Below are 16,058 nucleotides of genomic sequence, written 5' to 3' on the forward strand. Positions count from 1 at the left end.
TAGTCAGCTGGGGAATGGAACAGGTGTCAAAACAAAATGCCCGCAGATCTGATTTGGGTTAAACAATATGTGATAAGCATAGAAACAGTTGACAGAAACTGTTGGCAGGAATTTCGGGGTGGCAGGAATGTGTTTCTCCTACACCCCAACTTGTTTTGTAGAGGGAATTTAACCCAGGGGCACTTTACCACTGAACTACATCCCCAGCCCCCCACCCCCTTTTTTTTTTTTTTTTGAAACAGGGTCTCACTAAGTTGCTGAGGCTGACCTGAAATTTGCGATCCTCCTGTCTCAGCCTTTGAGTTGCTTGGATTACGGGGCCTGTGCCACAGCCTGGGCTCGGGAAGGCTTTTTTTTTTTTTTTTTTTTTTGGTGGTGGAGCAGGGGGGCAGGTTGCTGCTGGGGATTGAACTCAGGGCCTTGTGCATGCAAGGCAAGCACTCTATCAACAGAGCTATAAGAGCTATACACCAATGCCTCCCCCCAACCCCCGCCCCACGGCCTTTGGGACCTTGGGCAGGTCCTTTCTCCTCTGGGCCTTTATTTCCTCATCTGTGTAGTGGAGATAGCAAACTATGAGGGAAGGGTTATGTGAGGGGGTACAGCGCGTAAGCCGCACCCAGTGGCGCATGCCTGTAACCCCAGTTATGCAGGAGGCTGAGGCAGGAGGATTGCAAGTTCAAAGCCAGTCGGGGCAATTTAACAAAACCCTGTCTCAAAATAAAAAAAGAAAACTAGAAAGGGTTGGGAATGTTATTTAGTGGTAGAGCACCTATGGTTTCAATCCCCAATATCTCCCCACCCCCAACACACAAAAGATGTAAGGTATGTAAAAACTTGGAGCACTGCACAGTGCCATATGCGCGTGATCCCAGAGACTCAGAAGGCTGAGACCGGAGGATCGAAAGTTCAAAACTAGCCTCAGCAACTTAAGGAGACCCTGTCTCAAAATATAAAGGGCAGGGGATATAGCACAGTGATTAAGCATCTCTGGGTTCAATCCCTGGTTTAAAAAAAAAAGGGCCGAGATATAACTCAGTTGGTAGAGGGGTTGCCTTGCAAACATAAGTCCCTGGGGATCCCCAGCACCGCAAAAAAAAAAAAAATGAGTGGAACCCGGGGCCTCGAGTATGCTAGGCAAGTGTACCCTCATCACTGAGCTGCATTCCCTGTTCTGGCTTGAGTTTTTTTTTTTTTTTTTTTTTTTTTTTTTCTTTTTGGGTACCAGGGATTGCACCCAGGGGTGCTTAACCACTGAGCCACATCCCACATGTCCTTTCCTTTTATTTTATTTTTATTAAAATCTTTTTTATTTTTACAGACTGCATTTTGATTCATCATACACAAATGGGGTACAGCTTTTCATTTCTATGGTTGTACTATTTTTATTTTTTGTTCTGAGACAGTATCTCATTAAGTTGCTCAGGGCCTTGCTAAGTTGCTGAGGCTGGCTTTGAACTTGCAATCCTCCTGCCTGGGCCTCCTGAGCGGCTGGCATTACAGGCGTGCCCCACCAGGTCCCTTTCCAGGGCATTTTTGCAGGCGGGTGGGGTGGGGGGAGTACCAGGGATTGAACTCAGGGGCACTTGGCCACTGAGCCACATCCTCAGCCCTGTTTTGTGTTTTATTAGGGTCTCACTGAGTTGCTTAAGGCCTTGCGGTGGCTGAGTCCGGCTTTGAACTCCAGGTCCTCCTGCCTCCGCCTCTGCCTCCTGAGTCGCTGGGATGACAGGCATGCACTCGGCCTCAGGGCATTTTTTACAGGTAGGGGTGGTGCTGGATGAATAATCCCCAAGGAAGAGGAAATTGGTAAATGGGGTCAGGATATGGATTTATGGCACCACAGTGCTGCTGAGGAACATCTGGATGACCTGGAGTCCACACTGCCTGCTTTCATCCTCAGGCGCTCTTGTTCACCGTGGGCCCTTGCCTTTTTATCATTCAGAACATCATCATCACTGGCCAGAAGCCCTATCCCTGGTTTACTGACCACCTCCATTTCTTTCTCTGCTGGGGCAGGTGGTTCTAGGGACTGGACCCAGAGACACTTTACCATGGAGCTACATCCCCATCCTGTTTTTATTTTTTATTCTGAAACAGGGTCTTGCTAAGTTGCTCAAGGCCTTGCTGAATTACCCAGGCTGGGATCTTCCTGCCTCAGTCCCCCAAATGCCTGGGTTATAGATGTGTGCCACTGTCTGGCACCTTCTCCATTTCTAGAAGGGATGCTAGGCACAGTGGTGCTGGCCTGTAATCCAGACGTGGAGGCTGAGGTAGAAGGATTGTAAATTCTAGGCCAGGCTAGGTAATTTATCGATACCCTATCTCAAAATAAAGAATGAAGAGGCCTGGGGATGAGCTTAGTAGTAGAGTGCTTGCCCAGCACGTGTGAGGCCCTGGTTCAGCCCCCGGCAGGGGGGGAGGACTCTCACCTCCTGCTCATGGTTCTCTCCTGGCTGCCTGCTGCCATCTGCATTAAACCTAAGCTCCTTGGCCAGGCCTGGGGGGGCCTGCCCACCTTTCTACATCTCATCCATCATGTTTCTGGCCTCTCTCCCTCCCCTCCTGCCTCTTCCTGGGGCCTTTCCCTCTGCTTGGCCTGGGATTCCCTCCTCTTGGTGGAAGTGAGGAAAAGCAAGTGAGGGAGGTGAGTTTTCTCCCTTCACTCCTCCTATTTAATTTGGAGTCCAATGAATTTGCATTCAGATCTCCTCTTTGCCATTTCCTTGCTGTTTGTGATCCTGTGCAGGTCTCAGACCCTGTGTTTTAGATGCCTCCTTGGCCATCTGAGGATAATATTTATTTTTTCCCCCTAAGGCTAGATTAATTTTTAATTCATTTTCAATTGTGTGTGTGTGTGTGTGTTTTTTTTTTTTGGTTTTTTTTTTTTTTTTTTTTTTTTTTTTTGGTACTGGGGATTGAACCCAGGGACACTTAACCACTGAGCCACATCCCTAGCCCTTTTTGAAATACATTTTATTTAGAGACAGGGTCTTGCTGAGTTGCCAAGGGCCTTGCTAAACTGCTGAGGCTGGCTTTGAAATTGGGATCCTCCTGCCTCAGCCTCCCTAGCTGCTGGGATTACAGGCTTGGCCACCTCCCCGGGCAATTGTGTTGGTTTTTGAAATTAGATCCATCTGGCTCAAAATCTTAAAAATGCAAATTATATGTTTGTATATACAGAAAAAATTCCCTAAGCCACCCAATTCCTTTGCCTTCACATGTACCAAATAGTGTCTCTTTTTTCATACCTTGAAGACTCTTCCACACATACCATCTGCTGAGGACATACTACGTGTGCTGTCTTTGGATTGTTGTTTAATCCTCATACCCACCCTTGAAGGTGGAAGAGGAAAATGAAGCTCAGTAGACAAGAAGCCACACCGCTGGCAAGCACTGGCGCCAGGCCAAGCAAATGTGAAGGGTCACTAATGTGCCTGGACTCAGGACTGTCCCAGACCTTTATATTCACTTCACACGTACTGGATGCCTGCATGTTACAGGCAGCGGGCCGGGTGCTGGGGTTATATCGTGGGGAGGAAAACGCATGGGTTTAGCTCTCCCCGACTTTACACCCCAGTGGAGCCAACCCATGGCCGAGGCAGGTACGTTTGTTCTCCTTTTTCCAGGTAAGAAACCAAAGAAGGGAAGGGAAAGAAGGTGCCCTTAAGTCCCAGGAGCTGAGGTTGGCAGTCCCATTTTGCAAGTGGGAAAACCGAGTCACGATGAGGCAAAGCGCTCGCTCTAGGAAACCAGCGAGGGCGCGCCGGCCGGGACTGGACCGCGCCCAGCCGGCCAGTCCCTGCGCGTCCTGGTGGGCGGGTCCCGCCCCGGCCCCGCCCCTCCCTCCCTCCCTCCCTCCCTCGCGCCTTCCTGGCCGCCCGGCTGCAGTTTCCTGCCCGAGTTGCTGGGCGGGCGGCGGGCCCATCTGGCGGCCCCCACTGGGCGCGCGGGGAGGCGGCCCAGACTCGCTGGAGCCAGGCGCCGGCCGGCCCCCTGCCCGCGCGAGAGCCCAGGTGTGGCCGCGGCGGGGGCGGGAGGTGGTGCTTTCCTTCCCGCTCGCTCGGCCTTTCCTGACGCGCCCGGCAGGATGCAGCCTCCGCCTCCCTCCACGGTGCCTGGGATCCCGCGGGGAGTCACGCGGGGCGGGGGCGGGAAGGGAGGAGCAGGACCCCCTGTGCTGTCCACTCCGTAACTCCGCAGGTCTCGCTTTCTTGGGGGAGGACTAGGGTTCCCCATTTGTGCAGGGACAGCTGAGCACTCGTGGGTAGTGGGGATTAAACCCAGGGACGCTGTACCACTGACTGACATCTCCAGATCTTTATATTTTGGGACAGGGTCTCGCTGAGGCAAGCCCTCCTGCCTCAGCGTCCGTGCAGGGCGAGACGGCTGGACTCTGACCTTGGGCTAGCTCAGGCTTTTGCTTTGCCCCTCAGGATCCGGCAGGGGCGTGGCAGCCTTGAGGCAGGACTCCTGCGCTGTCATAACCTGTTTCTCCTTCAGGGTGACTGGGCATTTGACCTTCATGTACCCTACTGTTCCCAACGACTTGATTGGTATCTTACGTACCTGGTAGTGAAGCCCACGGAGGGCTGAAGGCTTTCCCCGGAAGATGGACTTGCCTAGGGAGGAGGTTTTTACTCCTCACAGCTGGGGAAACAGGACAGAGTGGGTGGCTTTCTCAGGCACATTGTGGGAGCCAGTCCTGCACTAATGACTTTGAGGTTGCCACCCCATATCCCACTCCACCAATGCTGCCCCCAAGAAGAGAACCAGGAAATCCAGAATTCTAATTTATGTCAGATGCCACCATGGTCAATTGTCATGGTCATGGAATCCAGCCACTCTGGGTTCAAGTGCTCCCTGGGCACTTAAGGCCTCTTTGCCTCACTTCACTCATCTGTAAGAAAACAGTAAGGCCAGGGCATGGTGGCACTGTGAGGTCAGTAAGGCTGAGGCAGGAGGATTGCAAATTCAAGGCCAGCCCCAGTGACGTAGTGAGGGCCTGTCTCAAAATTAAAAAAAAAAAGGTTGGGGATGTAGCTCAGTGGTAAAGCACCCAGTACCAGATCCCCAGTACCAAAGGGGTGGGAGAAGGGCATCTCAAGAGTTGCTGCAGTGATTCAGTATCTTACAATACTAGCGTTTAACGCTGGTCACATGTTAACTGGTACACACCAAGCCTGTACCTGGGCTCTCAGTCCGCCGGGCCCGTTCCCGCCTTGGAGCCCCTTGTTCTGCAGTCAGGGGAGATTGAGGCCCAGAGGAGGACACAAATAAGGGGCAGTGCTCTGGGGTTTTAGAGTAGCTTAAGAATCTACCCCCACCCCAGGGAGAGGCTGGCACCAGGCCCACCGTGGCCCTGCCCAGCCACCCACCCTGCCGCCCAGCGTGCAGGCCCAATCCGTGCCCGGCCTGGTGCCATTTTTCCATGGGACTCGGGCGGTGGCGGTTCACATCTGGAGTCTAGACTCGGAGGCTCTGCAGGCTGGGCCTACCGCCCGGGCTGGGCCCCGCTGCCCGCTGTTTGCTCAGCTGAAGCTGGTTAATTGGAATTGGAGTGGCCTCTGCGGTGCCGGCTGGCCAGGCGGCCCTGCCGAGGTCTGTGGAACATCTGGCCAGGCCAGGATGGTCATTAGGTGGCAGGCGCCCGGCGCCACTGCCACCTCAGCCTCCGCCGGGGGCCAGCGGTGACTCAATGAGGCCTTTGTGGGCCTTGGGCCACAGAGCCAACCACGCTGTGTGCCTGGGCTGCCTGCCCCATCTGCCGCCCTCAGAGGGGCTTTGTTCCAGGACCACACGGCCTCCCCCTGGAGGCAGCTGGAATCTGCAGAGATCCAGAAGTCCCTGAAAGGACCCCCTGGCTAGAAGCCCGAGATTGCCTTCCTGTTCCATATTATCCCAGGCCCAGAGAAGTTTGGTGGCTGGCTCAGAGAGGCCCAGCATACTAGTTACAGTGACTTGGTCCCAGGGGTCTGGAGAGCAGCTGCACAGTCCTTAGAACTTTGAATTCCAACCTGGATTGCTCGAGGCCACATCCATGTCTTCCTCATTTCCCTCACCTGTGCGCTGGCTGACAACAGCACCTATAGCCTAGGACCGTGAGGATGAGGTGACTGATGATCAGAGTCTCAGTGGCCCCACGCAGTGACCCCTTCCCAGGCAGACGGATGAAGGCTGTCACTCCCTGCCTGGTTCACTGGGGGCCCTCTGGCAGGCCAGGGGTTAGGGAAACTGTTCTGGTATCTACAACTCCTGGGCCCCATGGCCCTGGAGTCACTGGACTGAGTCTCTTCCCACTCCGGCCTCTCTAAAGGCCTGGCCCTTGTGTGGTAACTGGCTGTGCAACAGTCTTTTGGGGAAGAACCAGGAATGGGTAGAGTGGGAGAGATGGGGCCTTGATCTCCAGCAGCCTAGGGTGCGGGCCCTCTCCAGCTGAAGCCATATGGACATCAGGGCATGGGAGCTGGCAGGCTGGCTTTATAACTGTTAGTCCCCTTGTGGAGTCAGGTTGGCCTCAGGTTCTCTCCCTACCACACACCAAGGTGAGTGGGGGGTGGAGGTGTGTTCAGTGAGCAGCTGCCCAAGTACTGAGAGGAAGGTGGTGAGGAAAACCCAAGACTCGGGAGGGCTTGTGGGCCCCCTCTGCTGGCCACAGGGTGTTTTGGGGGTGCTGAACTGACCCCGCAGATCAGTGGGTACTCAGGAAAGGGCTTGCTGAAGTTTCGGGTGGGCAGATGAGACCCAGTGAACCCAGCAGGAGACGCTTCCCGGAGCACAGTGGCCCGCCCTGGCCGTGGGAGCAGTTTTTAATGTGAGGCAAAGTCAGTCCACAATACAAAAACCTAAAAATCACACCCAGTCTCCCACCTGGCTCTGGGGAGGGAGGGAGCTGGGGGTTTCCTTTGCCTGCAGGGGGTGAGGAGGAGCAGAGGAGGGCCAGAGAAGGGGGAGAGGGAAACAGGCCACAGAGACCCGCCGGAGGGATCCTGCTGCCTGCTTCCCTGTCCTGGAGCGGTCTCCTGTACCCTCTGCCCACGCACGCCTGTCAGTCCATCCCCGCCTGGCTGGTCTGGCCCTGAGGGGGTCAGGTACCAGCTGCATCATTTCTCCTTCTTCTCTAGTCCCTTCGATGTTGATGCCTCTGTGGCCTCTTTGGATTCTGTTGCTGCTGCTGGATCCTTAGGATTTGACTCCTCATAACTGATCAGAAAACAAGACAAAAAACAAACAAACAAACCACATTCAGAGGAGGCAGAGACAGAACTCTGCTGCCCTTCCACCCATTGCTCCTAGGAAGCCCTGGGCATGTAAGGACATCAGCTCTGCATCACTGCCCAGCACCTTCCAGTACCTAGCCCCAGACCCACTGTGCCCTCCCCAGACTGCTCTCTCTGTGCCCTGGTGGTGCCAAGAGGCAGCAAGAACAGCAGCAAGTGGGGAGGTTGGGCTTGAGCTTATATGGATCAACTTTAAGCTTCCTGAACCTTCTGTTGAAGAGTGGAAAAAAAGGGGCAGCAAGGATGAGCCGATGGGAGATGGGCTGCCTCTCAGGGCACACGGCTGGAGCCCAACAGCTCAGCCCCGGGGGTGCAAGTGGCGGGGACTGTTCTTGAAGATGGACACCTTAGCTTAGCTCTTCCTGTGGGCTTCACTTGTTGACAACTGTGTTCAGGCCAAGGGCAATACACACATTTCCTCACCAGATTAACCTTGTGAGGCAGGAATGTGCCCACTTACAGATGAAGAAAGAAGGGTTCTCAAATACTGTGGCGAGGCTGCACACACGGGGGGCAGTCACAGCATCTACTGCTGTCTGGCAAAGGTCACTCACGTCCACCCTCTCACATGAGCCCCACGATGCTGGTGAATACACCAAAGTTCTGGGTTCCCTGCTCCCCAAAGGGCTGGGTGTGCAGAGTGCTGGTGGCCGTGGAGAGCTGGAGTGTGTGCCCTACCTTGGGCCCGGGGCAGTGGGGGAGCGGGCAGGTGGGCACCCGCTGGGCATTACATGGCGCTGGGATTCTGCGGGCGCCGGCGACGAGGGCCAGCTAGCTTCTGCTGCATGGAGTCGGCCAGGCTGGCAGGGGAGCCCGAGACCGTGGGGAAGTGGGTGAGCCTCGGGGTATGAGGCAGGATTTCCGCAGAGGACTCGTAGCTGTGTGAGAGACAGAGACAGAGAGAGAGAACGAGAGATGGAGAGGAGAGACTCGGGGAGGACAGAGTGCCTTTCCAAGGGGCAAGGAGCACACACATCTGATTTTTATCTTGCTCTGCGCTTCCAGGCTTTGTGAGAAGAGGCCACCATTACTTGGAGGAAAAAGGACAGATGTACCTCTACGAGGACAAACTGCACAGCTGAGCAAAAGGACAAGGATGCCCTGGTGGTGCGTGTGCTGCTGCTGTGGCATCTCGCAGGTAAAAGCCAAGGGCTGGTGGTGTGGCTGAGTGTGCCCAGCCTGGGCGAGGTCTGACCCCCAGCCCTGAGAAACCGCACACATCCACACGCAAAAACACCAAGCCGCGGGATGCAGGATGCTCAGGAATGCCGCCGAGCCAGGGGTGTGTGCACATTTGCATATCAGAGCACAGGTGTTTCTCAATGTCTGCAGAGCTGGCCTCGCTGGGGCGTGAGGGTGTTCTCCCTCTCACAGCTGCGGAATTTCAAACCGTGTTTAAACCAAATTTAAAAAAAATATATAGAAAGAAAGGAGCCAGATGACATGGCCCACGCTTGTAATCCAGCTACTTGGGATGCTGGGGCAGGGGGATCACCAGGTTTGAGGCCAGCCTCAGCTATTTAGCAAGATCCTGTGTCTCAAAATAAAAGGGCTGGGCAGGCAGCTTGGTGGTGAAACACCCTGGGTCATGCCCAGTCCCACCACCGCCAAAAAAATAAAAAATGAAAATAAAATAAAAAGGACAAGTAACAGAAAAAGAAAATAAAACAATAAAGTGGGAAATCAGGGGAAAAGAGAAAGGCCATAAAGAGAAGAGAGAGGGCGGGGCGGGGCTCAGTAGAAGAGCACTTGTCTAGCATGCAGGAGGCCCTGGGTTCAATCCCAGCACCACAGAAAAAAGAAAAAGAAGAGAAAAGGAGAGGAGAGGAGAGAGAGAGAGACCCACTGCTTTTCCACCTTTACCCAAGGACCTCCTTGGTGAGTGGGGGGGCCAAGGTGGGGTAGGGTGCCTGTACGGCAGAGTATTTAGGGGTACCAGGCACCACATGGGTGAAAGGGAGGTACCTTCTAACCTGGCTGGGCAGAGCTTTGGCTGCTAAGGGCACAACAGGACTGAACTAGGGAGGTCAGCCCAGGGCCTGGGGGCAGCAGGGCCTGAGGCTGGGTAAGTTAGAGGGTAAGGTGCTGAACTCAGGGATCAGGGGCCATGCTTCACCCCAAAGGTCCCCCAAATCTGTCCTCAAGTTCACATCTCACCCCATTTGCCTCAGAGACCACAGGGCTTTGCCAGGCCAGGAGGACAGACAGGGAGGCTGGGAGCTGGGGATTCCAGGCAGGACAGGGAGGGCAGATGCAGGTACGGGGGAGGGGTGAGTCACAGGCTGCCCCGCGGGCAGCCAGGTGCACAGGAGGCCCTGGCAGGCGCTTGAGGGGCAACTTGGAGACCAGGCAGGTGGAGCTGGGTGGAAGCCCCCGAGTGGGCAGCTCTAATCGCAGCTGGCAGCTATTTCTAGGTCCCTGGCAGCGGGTCTTGGTGCTAGGGAGCAGACACCTGCTAGAGTCACGCAGGCCTTGGGGTAGGGGTGGGGCTGTGCCTAAGGTGTGGCAGATGTGGATGTGGCCTGGGGTCGGGTACACGAGTGAGACAGCTGAGCTGGAGAGAAGACAGTGAGCCGTGCGGTGAAGGCCACGGAGGCGGCTCAGGCAGGGCACATCGAGGGCACTTTCCCCCACCCCTCCCCGTCCTACTGATGCTGGGGAGGAAGAGGACATGCTTCCAGTCACCTGATGGCAGAGCCAGGCTGAGAGCCCAGGACCCTGGACAGTGGGTCGGGGAGAAACCAACACTAGCATTCCCTTCCTAAGACCAGCTGCCTAGAGGGCCCCAGGCCTCGCCCTCCCCAGCTCCCGGCCAGGCGAAGGCTTCCACCGGTATCCTACGGCCAGACTCTCAGGTGCTGGCAGGTACAGTGAGGGGCGGAGCAGGTGGGGGAACAGTGGTCCCCTGGAGACGAGCACCATCACCCCCTTGGCCACTGAAGGTGCACCTGTCCACGTGAGCCTCTGCCCGTCCAGCCTCACCTGAACATCTCTGTCACTTCTCCTTTGGCCAGCGCGACCAGGACGGGAAAGCCAACGCATGCAGGTACCAGGTAGAGGAGGGCAGGCTGCGGGAGAGAGGCTGGTTAGGCAGAGCTAAGCAGGGCGCCTGCTCAGGGCCATGCCCCGCACCCACCCTCTCCTGGGCCTAACTGTGGGTCAGTTCTGGCCCGGATGGCAGAGCAAGCCAGTGGCTGACCTAAATCCAGAGCTCTCGGGCTCGGGACCAGGGCTGCTCCCCCTGGAAGGGAATGCGGCCAACACACAGCAGCGCAAGGACATGGGCTTCAGGGGTGCCAGAAGTCTGGCTGGCAGCGTGCACCACTCAGACACCAGATTTAAAACTGCAGCCTCCTGGCCAGTCTCGTTCTCAGAGGCTGTGCTGCCCAGGGTCAGGGTTAGGGCTCTGGGAGATGCTTCTGTAGTGGTGACGAAGACGACGCAGCTGCCACCTTGCATGCGGAGTTTGATGCAGCTTGTGTGAAGGTGAACCAGCAGTTGCTGGCTCCCCTGGATTCACCCCAGCTGGCCTGGCCCGGAAAATCTGCTGAGATTCCTGGTAAAGCTGGGTTTAGAGAAAGGACAACTATACCAAGAGCCCCTGAGGACGAGACTGCCCTACTGTGCAGCCCTGAGTTGACCCTCCCTGGCACGGTTCAGCCTATTTCCACGGCCCAGGCGTGCCGCCTTTCCCTTGCAGCATCCGAAAGGTAGACATCAACCCACAAGTCAACCCTCCCAAGTCCCCAATGCTGCCCAGTGGTGTGAAGGCCCCATGAGATGTGGCTCCTGCTTCCTTCTCCATCCTCACCTGCTCTGGCCACAGCCCCAGGACCTTTGCATACTGTTTCTGCTGCCTGGAGGTTCTTGCCACTAGCTAGTTTCTTCTTCCTTTAGCCCTCAGCTCAGACACGACCTGACCTCTGTGTCATGCACTCGCAAGGCGGCAGGTCTCCTTGATGCGTGCTCTCAGAGGGCCCTCTACCTCTCCCTTAGAGCAGTCCTGGGCCCTGGCTGCCAGGTGCCTCCTTCCCCTCTGGACTGTGACCTTGGTGAGGGTGGCCGCAGCTGTCTTGTTCACTGCTGCATGCCTGTCAGCAGAGGGCCTTGTAAATACTAAGTGACCGCCTTCTTCAAGGGTGTTCGGGAAGGTGGTGTCTTAGAGATAGCATTCTTGGTGCAGAGCAGCCCACGGTCAGAGAACAAAGGACTCCTTCCTCTGCACCCTCCAGTCAGATCTTCAGATCATTTCTTGGCATCGGCCCGGGCGGGCTGTGAACCATGACATTTTATGTAGATTATCCTTGAATTCATTAATACCCTAAGTATTTGGATCTGGTTTTTACAGATGATGTTACTGAAGCTCAAGAGGAAATGACTTGCCCAAGGTCATACAGATGTGTAAGTGGCTGAGTTGGGATTTGACCCTGGACAGCTGTGCTCCTCCCTCTGGTATTAGGTCTTTGCTGTGTACTAGGCTTCGGGCCAAGAGCAAAAAACAAAACAAACAGAACAATAACAAAATGGCAAAGGTCCACATCAAAACCTGTAAGAAGCAGCCAAGTGGTACTCATGAAAAAATTTTATGCCAGGCACGGTGGTGCATGCCTGAATCCCAGCAGCTCAGGAGGCTGAGGCAGGAGGATCACAAGTTCAAAGCCAGCCTCAGCAACTTATTGAGGCCCTAAGCAACTCAGTGAGACCCTGTCTCAAAATAAAATATAAAAAAAGGACTGGGGATGTGGTCCAGTGTTAAATACTCCTGGGTTTAATCCTCAGTACAAAAAAAAAATAAAATTAAAAAAATATATATATCCCTAAGTGAATGCATGAGAAAACTAGAAAGACACAAAATATATAATCTAAGCTTTCAAATCAAGAAACTAGAATGCATGGCCTGAGTTCCATCCCCCAGCACTGAAAACAAAAAAACCAAAACCAAAACCAAAGCCCAAAAAACAAAACAAAAACAAAAACAAAAATGAAAACAAAACAAAACATAGAAGTAGGAAAAGAACAAAATAAACAAATAAAAAACAAACTCAAGTCTATTAAAATTTAACTTTTTTTGGGTACTGGGGATTGAACCCAGAGGCGCTTAACCACTGAATCACATCCTTGGCCCTTTTGATGTTTTATTTTGAGACAGGGTCTTGCTAAGTTTCTGAGGCTGGCTTTGAACTTGCAATCCTCCTGCCTCAGCCTCCTGAGCTGCTGGGATTAAAGGTGTGTCCACTGCACCCAGCTAAAATTTAATTTCTGAAAAGTAGTTAACAGATGTGGAAACTGAGGATCAGGAGGGAGAAGGATGTGGACCTAGGCTGGTCAGGACTTGGAGCTAGGTTCCTCTGCCTCCAAGACCAGTGCATTCAATTCACTGAAGTCAGACAGAGCAGACAGGGTTTCTAGGTGAGGCGGGTAGAAACCTGGCTCTTCCCCTGCAGGCAGTCACTGAGGGGCTTCAGAAGCCAATGGGAAGGGCTCCTTTAGAAGGCAGTATGTTCGCCGTATCAGGGTTATAAGCCTTGTATTATTTTCCTTCCTCTCAAGATTCAGGGAACTTCACCAGTCAGTGCTGAGAAGGTGGCACGTACAGCTCAGGGCAGTGAGCTGGGGGTCAGAGTCCTGGCTTTCCACTGGCTTTGCTACGTCACCATGGCTAAACTAAACTACTTTCCTCGCTGGGCCTGCTTCTTCCGCGTGGTGAGGACATTATACCCAATCATCTTCCAGGGCCTTCCTGAGGGGGCTGCTAGCTTCCTGGCCTGAAGCAGGTTTCTGAAAGAGGACATTAAGCTGAGGTCTCACAGAGGGCACTGAGGGGACTCCTGCCTAGAGCCATGCTGGTCCTAGGACCACCTGCGTCTTTGAGAGGGGAGACTCCACGGAACTAGGTTCTCCTAGTGTCCTTGATGCCCTTCCCAAGAAGGATTTCAAGGGTGATGCCTACTTGGATAACTGGGCAGAAGGGCTGAGCACAGTTGGGGTACAGCACAGGCCTGGTGCCAGGGACCAGCTCAACTTGCCGTGTGTCCTGGGGAGGCAGCCCTTCCTCCTAGGGTTGCACCTCGGCTCAGCCTGCGCCCTGCATGCGAGGTGCTTGGAATGGGATTCCCTTTGGAGTCCAGTCAGGTAGAAGGCAAGCCTGCCACCTGGCGGCTGCCAGGGGAATAGCTCTGGGGCTGAGTTGGAGCAGAGACCGCCACAAAAGCCCTCTGAACTAGTCCCCCCACCCAAGTCGGCTCACTGTGATCCCCTTGCCAAGTGCATGTCGCTCTAAGCTGGCCCCTGAGGCCATCTGGAGCACAACTGAATGCAAGGGCATCTCCACCTATGGGCTAAGGGGCTTTGTAAATTTAGGGTTTAGCACAGTGCCTGACAGTGGTCAAAAAGCTCTTGTGATGAATTCAAAGGCAGTTCCTCTGTGGCTGAGTTGCGGGGAGGGGGAAAAGGGAAGGCAACAATAGCACAGCAGCACCCACCCCACCCCCACGGCGAGTGCCTGCCACTGGGCGGTTCCGAACCCTGTTCCTAACCCAGATGGCTAGTTAAGTGACTAATGGGTGAGCAGTGCATACAGTGTAGATCCCCTTGAAAAAGGGAGGCTTCCTGTGGGACGGTGAGATTTCATCATGATACTGAGAACTGCATGCAACTTAAAACTTATTTTTAGGATTTTTCATTTAACATTTTTGTGCTATGGGTAACTGAAACCACGGCAGGAGTGTGCGTGCGGGTGTGGGGAGAGTACTGTGACGACAGCTGACGGACGGTTCAGGGTGTCTCTGGGTACTTTATACTAATTCGTCCTCAAACCACCCCAAGGTGGCTGTTACTGATCCATTTCCTGTTTTTATGAATGAATGAGGAAAACCAAGCATAACTTGGCCAACTTGCCCACAGCCGCGGAGTGGACTGGTCTGGATTCCCAACAGGGCTCCCTTGGCGTCTGTTCCACACTGCCTTCCTTAGGGCCAGGCAGCGCCGGGCCTGGTTTCCTTGCTGACCCAGGCTGGGATCCTGGCTCCACTGCATACGTACTCAGGTATGGTACCTGAGCTTTATTTTCTCATCTGTTCTTAGGGACCCTCATGAGCACAGAGCCTGGCATGTGGGATGCTGAACAAATAAGAGCTCCTCCTATTGCCAGCAGAAAGGAGGTAATCCTGTCTTCTCCCTTTTCCCTACAGCCATGCTGGTTCACTCTGGCAGCTCAGTACCCAGCAGCCATCTTGGTGGAAGGAGGAAGAGCCTTGGCCAACTTGGGGAGAAGATGGAGGGGAGGCCTCAGCACCTCATTACCCATCTGTGTGGACACCAGAGTGGACATCCAACACCCACCCAATCCCATTCTTGTTTGTCTGCGTCCACTAAGAGCTTGAGAAGCACAATCCTCTTCCCCACTCTCCTGCTCCCAGGGTGGCCATGTGACACTGATCTATCTGACCCTTGAGAAGTGAGCAGAACTTTGCAGGTAGAGTGCCGGAAGAGTCCCTGCCTTCCTGATCACGTGGGTAGCGTGCGGTGCGCTGCTTCTCCCTCCATGCCGCCAGAGTGCATGGGTTGCCCGGGGCACAGCTGCCATCTTGCAACCACACGTGAAAGGCAAAAGAGTCACCAAGAGGATGCCTCTGATGCCGCAGCACCTGCCTCTGGACTGCCCCCCCTGTGGCAGAGAAGCCCTGGGGAAGTCTGGCTCACCTGGGCGTGCTTGAAGACGTGCATGATGAAGATGGTGAGGCCCAGGCCGAAGATGTAGGCGGCGAAGCTGGTGTAGAAGTAGGTGTGGGTGTCCTTCTTCAGGCTTCCAGGAGGGCATGGGAAGAAAGGGGGTTAGCGCAGGAGTGGAGCAGCAGTACTCCCCAGGAGGGGGTTGGGGGAGGCCCTGTGGGTCGGGGCTGGTGGAGCTCTGGCTGCACTCCACCCGAGCTCCCAGCTACGTGTCTTTGAACCAGTCACTTTCTTTCTTTCAGCCTCAGTTTACTTATCTGCAAAATAGGACAACCACGAGCCCATCCCCTTGGTGGTGTGACTATCAAATACCATGACTCAGATCAGTGACTCGAAGAGTTTAGTTAGCACAAAAAATCATCTAGAAAGCTTGTGAAGGAAAAAAAAAAAAAAAAAAAAAAAAGCCGGGCTCTATGTTCAGTCCTCAGGGAGGGTCACTTTTTTTTTTTTTTTTTCCTACCAGGACATAACCCAGGGGTGCTTTACCACTGAGCTACATCCCCAGCCCTTTAAAAATTCTGAGACAGCGTCTTGCTAAATTGTGGAGGCTGGTCTCAAATTTACAATCCTCTTGCCCACAGCCTCCTCAGTTCTCAGTTGCTGGGATCGCGGGCATCTGCTGCCACACCCAGCGGGGGGGGTGATCTAATAAGCCTGGGGCAAGGCCATGGAGTCCACATTTTGAAAAACAACTGAGGTAAATCTGATACAAGTGGATCCTTTTAATTTGGGGGGAGAGATCAGTGCTGGGGATCAAGCCCAGGGTCACACTCACGCTAGGCAGGTACTTTCCCACTGAGCTACATCCCATCCCCAGTTCATGCTCTCAGAAATAATAGGACAAACCTCACAGGCAAGTTATTACTTTCAAGTGCAGGAGATGCTATGGTTCGGCAACCTATCTGTGGGTACTAAACAGATGCCGGCTGTATGCCAGTGGCTTCCTGGAGGTGACTCATCCAAGGTTCCCTTCAGCATGTATGAATCATACTCAATCTGGCATTGCCTTTACCCGACTTCCCTTCACAATGCCAGCTACATAACCTC

The 16,058-nt window shown here is 54.2% G+C and overlaps 1 protein-coding gene and 1 long non-coding RNA gene across 4 annotated transcripts in view; one reads left to right on the top strand and one right to left on the bottom strand.

The window, feature by feature from the left end:
- The first annotated feature begins 1,453 nt into the window (after positions 1-1,453).
- Positions 1,454-15,238, top strand: LOC124973353 (uncharacterized). 2 transcript variants are annotated; one of them, XR_007106671.1, is made up of 4 exons: positions 1,454-1,764; positions 8,286-8,418; positions 14,184-14,325; positions 14,471-15,238. It is a non-coding gene; the product is annotated as an uncharacterized LOC124973353 (long non-coding RNA). The 2 variants fall into 2 exon arrangements; XR_007106669.1 differs by lacking the exon at positions 1,454-1,764 and adding an exon at positions 6,793-7,310.
- Hm13 (histocompatibility minor 13) overlaps positions 6,792-16,058 on the bottom strand; it is a 43,914-nt gene continuing 34,647 nt past the window's right edge. The window contains exons 10-13 of one of the 2 annotated variants that reach the window (XM_047537311.1): positions 14,982-15,084; positions 10,263-10,348; positions 8,012-8,158; positions 6,792-7,203 (exon numbers count right to left, since the gene is read on the bottom strand). In XM_047537311.1, coding sequence (XP_047393267.1) covers positions 7,104-7,203; positions 8,012-8,158; positions 10,263-10,348; positions 14,982-15,084 — 436 coding nt within the window. In that variant the 3' untranslated portion in view covers positions 6,792-7,103. The remainder of the gene's footprint in view (positions 7,204-8,011; positions 8,159-10,262; positions 10,349-14,981; positions 15,085-16,058) is intronic. The other variant, XM_047537314.1, reaches the window with a different exon arrangement.

Source organism: Sciurus carolinensis, chromosome 2 (genome assembly GCF_902686445.1).
Source record: "Sciurus carolinensis chromosome 2, mSciCar1.2, whole genome shotgun sequence".
NCBI lineage: Eukaryota > Metazoa > Chordata > Mammalia > Rodentia > Sciuridae > Sciurus > Sciurus carolinensis.